The sequence below is a fragment of the Taurulus bubalis genome (genome assembly GCF_910589615.1).
Source record: "Taurulus bubalis genome assembly, chromosome: 20".
In the NCBI taxonomy this organism is placed as follows: Eukaryota; Metazoa; Chordata; class Actinopteri; order Perciformes; family Cottidae; genus Taurulus; species Taurulus bubalis.
The window spans coordinates 8951166-8961322 of NC_136608.1; the positions used below are offsets into that span (position 1 = coordinate 8951166).

Here is a 10157-nt window from a genome sequence, read left to right on the forward strand (position 1 = left end):
CACAGTAGATAGTAATGTTATTATTCTCTGTCTAAACAACTGTTTGTTTTTTTTACAAATGGAAGAATATCCAAACCGGCTTGACTGAACTGGCAGTGTGACTGTCAAGCTTTTAGCTTCTGTTTGTGTGTGAATGTCTTGTTAAGGATGAAAAACTGTTTGTGAATACTATTTTTTTCTTTCTGTTGTTGTTGTTTTACGCATACTGTATGTATATGTTGGTTGTCCCAAATTCTCTCCCAACACAACTGATATTTTAACTTGCATAACTTGCTATATTGTCAACATTTCATTGATTAAAGATGCCACCCTGTCAATTTGGAATGGTTGATTTATTTTGCTTACTTTTGTATTGGGTTGATTTGAAATATTTCACTTGTTTTTTAAAAAATTTTAAGTTCAGTTACCTCAAATGTCATCAGCCACTAATGCCCTTTAAATGTCTTTAAGAGCCCCATTTGCCAAATTAACATATGTCTGAGTCCAGTCTTTTGAAAACATAAAAAAAAAAGTATCCACTTAGACTAAACTGTCAAAGTAAAACCCAAATTACATTTAGGGAACACTTTTGAGTCTTTTATTTCCTGGAAATAAGTTTCCTGGAAAGGGGAATGTAACCCGTTTTTAATGACAATATGAAAACATTCAGAAGCCTATTAATAGTGCAGGTTGTCATCATGTAATGACAATACTCCAGTTGTCTTGCTAAGTGGTCTGTGTTGCAGTTGCATTTCAATCAGTTTGCCAGTCCATAAGACTTCTGATGATGAACCTATCCTCACGTTAAGTCTTTTGAGGAGAGTTTTAAGATCAAACCGTCTCATGTTTGACATCAAGTAGTCCCTAAAAACGTTTCCTTGTGCTAATTCGGTTGGTCTCTGAGGTTTTCTTCTTCTTTGGTTGAAGAATTTTGGGAGTCTGTGGTCATATGACCTAGTCAGCACCGAAGAGGCGTTTCACAGTAACTGCAAACTCAGCGAGGAGGAGGAGGAGGAGGAGGAGGAGGAAGGAGGCGGATGCTGGCTAAATGGATCCAATGAAAACTTAGGATCTTGGAAGATTTCTTTTCCTCAGCCCAGTAAAAGAACAACCGTTTTTTCAAACGCGTGGACCCCATTAGACAGGGTCACACTTTCCCTGTAACTAAATACACACGACGCTTCTCATTTCTCGCCACAAGCAGAGCGTAATTTGGCACGCCTTTACGCACTGTATGCGCTGCATCGTCTGCGTAATTTGCGCATCACTCAAGTGGAGCGGCAAGGCGCTCGTTTTTCAAACTACACTGCAAAGAATATCCACTTGAACGCTTGTTCCATAGACATTTGTTGTTAAAAGTTCCTCTAACTTGTACAGCTGTATTTTCAGCGGTTAGACGGTTCTCTCTTCCGTGGACGAAGTTTGATTCGGTTGCTAAAGTCGGGTTGTAAAAGTCACTTTTAACAACTTGGGCTGGTCATCTTTTGCAGCGTCGGCAGTAAAACTACGTCATCCTGCCAAACAACTCCCCTTTTTCCTCCCTGTTGGACCAACATCCACAGTTTAGGAGCGACTGGATACAGATTTTAGATCAGAGACGCAAATCATGATGACCGGATTTCGACTAAACTTATCGCCGCTGAAGGAGCCTCTGGGCTTCGTCAAACTGGTGGAGTGGGTAAGTTAGATGCATCTACTGAGAGAGAGAGAGAGAGAGCGTGTGTGAGAGTGTGTATGTGTCATACCCAGATAACAGGGAAGTCCAGTCCTTTTCTTGGATCCCTTTTCCTGGCGAGAAAAATCCCTTAAGTAAACGGTTTTAGGGGGAATTTGGTAAAAATACAAATGGAAAAAATGTTATACATAATGCATGAACATGACTTTTGCAGCATTTATCAACTTTGAGTTTTTAGATCTCCTAGAATGAATAAACTGCCTACAGTAATGTAAACTAAACGAAAAAACATCTAATACCCAATAATACGTCTGTTCTCACAATAAACCTTTCGTATTTAATTTGACTTCTTTGCCTCTGCTTTATATCTCACGAACAAAATCCAGATTTTAAAGACTCATAGAATGAAAGTGTGGGTTTGACAAAGGAAACTTGTCTCATGGGAGTGAAGCTCAGTCATGTCCAGTGCATTTTGGATCATATTGCTGGTTGCAGGGTCCTGCCCTTCAGATGACACAGTTACAGATTGATGCATCGCTCAGCAATAATTTACCTCTGAGCAACCGAGCACACGGTTGGCTGCTCATGCACTCCAGCACACAGTTGTTGTATCATGAGAGACGTGCAACAGTTTCTGACGTTGAACGTCCAGTAATCAGTTCTGCTCTTCATAACTGAGCCAGAGGAATCCAGTTATGGGTAATGCAGCTCAGATGTTCTATATTCTTCATAATACAAACACATACGGAGCTATAGTCACCTGACCCAGGACAAGGCTGTGTGAGTGTGTCGGCCTTATGTAACCCTTGTCTAAACCGGCATATTTTGTGATTCACAAGGGTGTGAATGTTAATTTGTCTGTGCATATTTCCCGCCTTTAATGCTGGGAATGTCCCAGCCCACCCAATAGTGTGCAGAGACACTTCATTAAGCAGGTCTGGGAGTTTGGAACCAGGAGGATTTACTATTATGTTGTATCTTCTGTGATAGTAAATGTATATCTTTTCACTTCAGGCAGTTGGTTTGACCAAACAAGGTATTTGAAGATGTCCCCCTTGGCTTTAGGGAGTCGCTACAGGAATTGTATAACTACTATTTGGATGTTCTTCAAATGAATGGGGAAATCAGCAGATTATAAGATAATGAAAATGATTGTTAGTTACAGGTTTTTGGTGACTGCACTTATTTTTGGGAACATCTAACTACTAAATTCTGGTTGACAACATAACTGAAATCTCTGTCATTTAGGGACGGTTTTAACCCAAAGCCGGTGCATGCATGCTCAGCAAGCCGTTCAATAATACATAACATGGGCAGCAGTGTGTTTGGCCCACAGATTTTGGACATACACAGCAGTTACATTTAAAATAATTTTTAAAAAAAACAGCTGATGATTTCTGACAGATGTTTCATCATCACAACTGCTGTCAATGAAACTGGATGTCTTCCAGCAGGTTGCGTCGTATATAAAGAACAACATTTTTGCCCACTATCCATTTTCCCTGTGATCCTCTGAGTATTTGAAATAAAAAAAAAAGTAGTTTACTTTGCAGAAGAGTTGTTTAGCCTCAACACTCATACCACCCTCGATGTTATCTTCCGTGCGGTAGTAAACAGGAAGGAGGGTTTCGTGTAACGGATCCTACAAGGCTGCCACATTCACTCAACATGTGGAATAATGATGATGAAGATGTCAGGTTTCTCTGCCAAAAGAGGGACAAGCAGGTTTCCTGGGCTTCTGAAGGAAACCCACTGTCAAAATGGCCACCCGCTCCAGTGACTTTTGGCTTTTTGTTTGGACTTTGTGTAAGAATACTGCTGATTATGTCTATCAATGGCGACCTTCATCTCCTTTTTTTTTTACAGCTAAAGGGTCCTTTCCACGAGAAGTCTTCTTTCTTTTGCCTCCATGTCCTCTTTTTTCGTTGTTTGCATCACATGCAGGAACCTGCAACTGAACCTCTATCACATATTGTGAGTGGTTTCATTCATGGCTGATATGGTCCATTCATACTGAGGCTCCATGCCCTAGTAGTGGGAGAGTGAATCAGTAAAACAAGAATGTGAGAGATGGCGCTGGTGTGTAGCCCTGGAAAACAGGAAGTGGCCGGCAGTGACATCTGGAGAAACATCTGGAGAGAGGCCTCGAGGTGTGTGTGTGTGTGTGTGTGTGTGTGTGTGTGTGTGGACCATGTACATTAAATGTGGGTTTGTGTGTGGGTGTTGTGGTGTGACTCTAGAGGCTCAAGGTTGAGACAGTCTGTCGTAAAGATTTTTCAACGGTGTGCATGTGTGTGATACAGTTGTGCTGATGAAACAGAATTTAAGTTGAGGTAAAAGTGTGATTATTAAAGTCCTGATAGATGGACAGACTGATGCATGTCATTAGCTTACAATTAGCTTACATTTAGATTCAATACAAGGCCGGAAACACAACTCTAAATGAATGATATTGTTGCTCCGTTCTGCTAGATGTGCAAATAAGCCGCTGTTTGCAAGCATGCTAAGGTGTTGTTAGGACAGCTATTTAGCTCCCATCTGTGACGCTAAATCTTTTAGAATTAGTGCTGTACTGTGGCACAGCTGTCCGTTGTATTGCCTGTTGCTCAGTGAGAATGTGTGAAAACTGTTAACAACACATTTTGAGCAGAACAAATGAGATCCGTGGCGCTTGAGTAAAGTGATATCAGTGAGAGTCTGAAGGAGCTCAACCCAGTTAGAGGGTTAATCTGAGGAGCAGCCAGCCTGACTACAAGAATTTAGTATGTGTTGGATTTAAGGAGAGCATTAGTGTCACATGGCCTACACACTGAATCAGATGCTTTCTGCCCCTGTGAGAAAGAATTCAAGAGCTGGATGACAACATTAGTGTGGCCATGTAAGTCACATTTGATTTAATTTGTGAGAGGAAGGTCTATTAAATTATTTTTGGGTTTTAGATTGGGTATTTTCATGAGAGAACAACAAACGAAAGAAGCAAATAACTTTAAAAAGAAAAACAAGCTTGTAAAAATTGTTGAGTAGTGAGTTTTCTTTTCAGCTGTTTGTTGGACTAAACTGCTGGCCATCTGTTATCCCTCTGGCTCTTTACTGCTGACAAGGTTTTAGGTTGCCAACTTTCTTCTAAGTGTGAAGTTCTGGTGACATTATACTGCGCTTTCAAACTGTACTGCCCAAGAGTACACGCACGTAGGGAGGATCACAATCAAATTATGAATTGTGGTGGTTTCATTTTTCCAGTCAATGTGTCATAGTTAGTGCTTTTGCATTGTCTGTTTATTAGAAAGGACGTCCTCCATTCCATGTAAACAAATCTCTGATAGTTCCCCAAAGCAGAGCAGAGTTTCCTAACATCAGTCTCAACCGTCTCCCTAGTCTCTCTCGCTCTCTTGTCTGTCCAAACAGCTCACGGCCATATTTGCTTTTGGATGCTGTGGCGGATACTCGGGGAAGAACATCATATCTCTCTTCTGCGACGATTTCAGGGATGAGACTCTCAACGCCAACTTCCACTACCCGTTTAGGTGAGATTCACGACACATTTTTGAGACGAGGTTTTGAAATGCCATTTAAACAAAAAAAGACCAGTAATGATTTAACCCTCCATCTTGGCTCTGCCAGGTTAAGCCAGGTCCCGCTCATCGAGGGAAACACCACTCTTTGTAACCACTCCGTCACGACGACACACATGGTGGGAGACTCTTCCTCCTCCTCTGAGTTCTTTGTGGGCATCGCCGTCGTCTGCTTCCTGTACAGCATGGTGGCTCTGCTGGTGTATTTAGGCTACATGCACGTCTACAAGGACTCTGACTTTGGACCCATTTTTGTGAGTATTGATCTTTTTGGCCAGTTTGACAACAGACACACTCCATCATCTGTAAATGAGAGACTTGTCCCTCGTCTCCAGGACTTTGTGATCACAGCGATCCTGGTCTTCCTGTGGCTGGTGTGTTCGTCCGCCTGGACGAAGGGCCTGCAGAACGTGAAGGACGCCACGAACACCGGAGCCATCGAAGCCACGCTGGCCCTCTGCCAGGGGAGCAACATCACCTGCGAGGTCACGAAGTTCGCCAGCATGAGGACCCTCAACATCTCTGTGGTGAGAAGAAATACAGAGCGGCTTTATGAGCGAGAAGATCATGCTCACACTTGCACCAATCTCAGTAAAGCGTTCACTTCTCCTGCATTCATTTACATAATGAAATCCAAATCCTTGGCCAATTAAGAGGTTATTTCTAGAAAATTAGAGTCGTTCCATCTCCTGCAGTTTATGAAATATGACTTTAGTGGACCGTTAAACAGTCTGACTCACAGTCATGAGACAGCGAGCAGTAACACTTTCATTTTCCTCAGACACTGATACAATAGTGTCTGTGTCCCAGGTCTAAAGCTAATGCTCCAGTTTGTGAAAACCCAGAAAATGTAATATACATATACTGTCCAGTATTATTAATCTGTAGGTTTTTTTTCCCCGTCTGCATTCTTCCAGGTGTTTGGCTTCCTCAACATGTTTGTGTGGGCGGGCAACGCCTGGTTTGTGTATAAGGAGACCCGTTGGCACGCCCAGAAATTCTCCACTCAGCCCGTCCCTGCAAGGCAACAGGTCCCTGCACCCATCTAATCCACAATATAGAGCAACGCAAACCCACTGTTGCATACACGCACACCATAGAGCGGCCACAAACAGACACAATTTGAGCACATGTGTATGCGTGCACATGTATGACCGTATTACACATACACAGGCAAAAAAAAGCGTTGAGAAGGTGACGGAGGGAGACTAAACTAAATTAAGGATATTTTGATAGATTGAAAAACTGATGGATTTGTATTAGATTTGGATCTTATCGACATGCGAGCAGATGTATTGGTACACGTAGCCAAATTTGCGTTTTGTAACCCAACATGTCATATAATTCCTTGCACATTCATGGTTTACTTGAACTGAGAACGGTTCAAAAAGCAATGTCCATTTCCCAAAATGTTTCCTCTGCAGCAATAGGAGGCTGGGGGAGGAAAAAGTGTTTCATGTGTAGATTAGCCTTTGTAACTTTTTTATTATTTCTTACCTGTTTCATAAACTATCGCAACACCAATGCAATAGTGCAATTAAACATGTTTTTTTTACAATAATTCCTAGGTGGTTTCTTATGCTTTAGTAAGCGGATATGTACATGCACAGACAATCACCAAACGTTATAGGAAGATAGGTTTTCTTACTTTTATGGGGGTAACGGCTGGACAGCGACTGAATTCATGCTAATGAGTGTAAGTTACACAATTTAATTTGTTTAACATCTGCCGCAATAAGGATAATGTGATCAAGGTTTTCAGGGTAACAGAGAACAAGAGACAGTTGTCTGTGGTGCAATGTGAAGCATAATACTCTATATAGCATATTACCACATCAGAAAATGACATTCATTGTATCTGGAAAATGACTCAAATATTCATTCATTCTTTCATTCATAGGCTCTCTCGCTGTTGGCTCATTGCCCTCTAGTGGTGGCTAGCAGGTATTAAAATGTCTGGACGAAGCTAAATTTAGGATAATACATTTACAAATTAATCTCACGACCACCAACCCAAATAGCCGGCGAGTAGTTCAGATATGATGTTCTTATCACCACATGCACAGTGCACTCGTATGGCGCTCACTGTGGTTTTATGGTGTACCATGAGACTGTAAATCCATAAAGAAAACTTGATTGAAAGTTGGCTACTTAATTAGTTCAGGAAAATGTTGCAGCCAAAGAGTTTACTCCTTAAATTCCTCTGTGTCCGAAGACTTTGATTTATATACTGTCTGAACTCTGGTACCAGATGAAGGTTAAATCCTTCCTTTTACAGTGTCAAAATGTTTTTGTTGTTATCACTTTGAATGTAGAGGCGACTTTTTCATTTTCACTTTCTATGCAAACAGAAACAGCTCTGCCAAAGCTATCGTTTTCCCCTCCTGTTTAGGCTTATTCCATATCTCCATATGATGTTATGTCAGTTATTTTGTAAAAACAGTTGTTTTTTGATTGTCTAATTTTTTATTAATCATCAATGACACACCAAGCAGTGAGCTGGTGTTGTGTTTAATTAACTTTAATGCCACTTTAATGTCTTCATTTTCATTTATATATATTTTCATTTTTATATATACGTATATGATTATTTGAAGGAATTTCGTCGGATTTTCTTTTATATCTTGTGCCTTTTTGATGTCATCAAAATACAAAGTTAAATGAGTGTGTGTGTGTGTGTGTGTGTGTGTGTGTGTGTGTGTGTGTGTGTGTGTGTGTGTGTGGTATACTGGTTATGCCTCTGCACGCTTGTAATCATCATCCAACTCTTGCTTCGTCAATGATTCCTATGCATTTAACCTGCCAAACTGTCTTTGTCAAGAGTCACATGACATGCACAATTTCAATGTTTTTTTCAATAAAAATGAATCCTTTTTTTCCATTAATCTCTTTGTGTGTTCAATGCACAACAACTTGCCTGTGGGTGCATTTGTCTGTTGCACTTCTCTGTCATGCCTCCATTATTAAATGGAAGCCAAACAATTTCACAAAATGTCTATTCAACTTTAGTTTTGATTCACATTTCCTCCCAGGTCATGTGAGAAATAGGAGATTTCATAGTGCAGCTTTAAACATCTCGAAAGAAGTCTGTGTGTTTGTGTGTGAGTGAGAGGGGAAAAAGAGAGAACGGAGGTGTGTGTGTGTGTGTGTGAGGGTAAGACAGCAAGGATTGCATTCGACCACAGCTGATAATAGGAAATGTACGTGGATTTGACTCATCAGTTTAAACTAATCAAAGTCGTTTCCTTGCCTCGTCTCCTCTGCATCTCCGCCCTTCTCTGTCTCACTCCCTCTCTCTCTGATTCAGATTAAAGACACGACAGGCGCGTGTAGCTTCTGGATTCTTCTTCTTCCTCTGCTAAGGTTTTTTAACCACGACGTGTACACTTCATGCCGCTGTACCAAAGAGCTGCGGTGTTAAATATGTTGCATGAGTTTGTTCAGTGTCGTCAGAATGGAAGAGGAGTTGTGATCCACTTGAAGATTTCTTGAAAAGGAGCCCATCCTCCGCTTTCAGCTCGCCTGACTGACTTTGCACTTGAAATGCAGGTTCTATTTTCAGCCACAGGAGGTCAATGTAGTGCCGCAAGCTTGACCTACTGAGCCACATTGAGAATCGAAACATCCTGGTGCAGTACCTTTGTTTCAATGTCCAGATAATTCATATATATGTATGTATTGAATTAATCATGTCCCCCATAAGCTTCCTCTGAACTGAAAGTTTGACAAATTGCTGCTTGTGCCTACCTGAACCCATTTACAGTACTTTGTTTTACAGAGACATTATATAACTAATTGCAACATATATATTAATATATATATATATATTCTTTTTTTTTGCTGAGGAACTACTGGTCATGTTATGTTGGTGTTTCATTTGCAGTTGAGTCTGACCTCTGACCTAACCTGCACAAGGTTGCAGTGAAGCCAATGCTAATAAGCGCTTTACATGCACAAATTTAAACTGCAGCTGTAACCTTACAATATAATCTGATCTACTAACCCCATAATGTTATTCATAGTTCTGACCTCCTCTTTTCAAAATCCATTATATGCATTACTTTGCAACTCCCTGGCAAGAGCTCATGGTAGTCTAATGTCTTTTAATGAAGCTGAGAGAAGATTTAAATGTATAGCTTTGGTACATTTTTAGACTCAAACAACGGCCCATGTTTTATATTTCCAGCCTCAACGCAGCACAGCATAAAGCAGTATGTGGTTCATCCGCATGGTCATTCCTGCCAGGGCTAATATCATAGCAAAATGCCCAATTGCCACCATTTTTCACAACAGTCTAGATAGCATATCCCTAGTACATTAAGGTTGCTCTGTGTCATTAGTAGGCCTGAGCGATTAACAGTAACCTACATATATAGTTATATGTAGGTAGTGGGTAAAGAGAAAAATAAATAAGGTCTTGACATTTACAGTCACAGCAACAGGTAGATGGTTCCAGTTATTATTGTGTCCACTTGGTTTTACAAATATATCTAACTGTGCATCACCAGTCTGGATGAGATTTATTATCGATACAAAATTATTTTTAATGTCTGGCAAATAATGCTGAATGAAACATCCCCAGTTGTGTTATTACCCTCAATAATCTGCTCTGTTTGTCACAGAATGTAATGCCAAGCAGCTTATTAATACATTTATTGTATTTGTAGTTCATATGTCTACCAATCAATTACCGACACAATTCCCCCCCATGTCTTCTATTATATTACCCAATTTAAAAACGCTCATATCTACTGTTTCCAATGCGACATGACGGTGTGAGTGAGTCGGGCGTTATGACGTGACGCTTCTGCCGCCATAGGCCTCTGAACTTTTCAACTCGTGCGTAACGTCAGCTCCCCGTCCGTCTGTCGCTCAACATCTCGACCCTTAACCCTCCGACGGATGCCGAGCCCAGCCGAAGCCCAGCGACA

At 40.9% G+C, this 10157-nt stretch overlaps 1 protein-coding gene across 1 annotated transcript; it reads left to right on the top strand.

Moving 5' to 3' along the window:
• Positions 1-1585: 1585 nt before the first annotated feature.
• sypl1 (synaptophysin-like 1) lies at positions 1586-6345 on the top strand (the record flags this gene model as incomplete). Its single annotated transcript, XM_079236248.1, has 5 exons — positions 1586-1657; positions 5060-5178; positions 5276-5480; positions 5562-5753; positions 6144-6345. The coding sequence occupies 5 exons, from the start codon at positions 1586-1588 to the stop codon at positions 6273-6275; spliced, it is 720 nt and encodes a 239-aa protein (XP_079092374.1). The 3' UTR covers positions 6276-6345.
• Positions 6346-10157: the final 3812 nt, after the last annotated feature.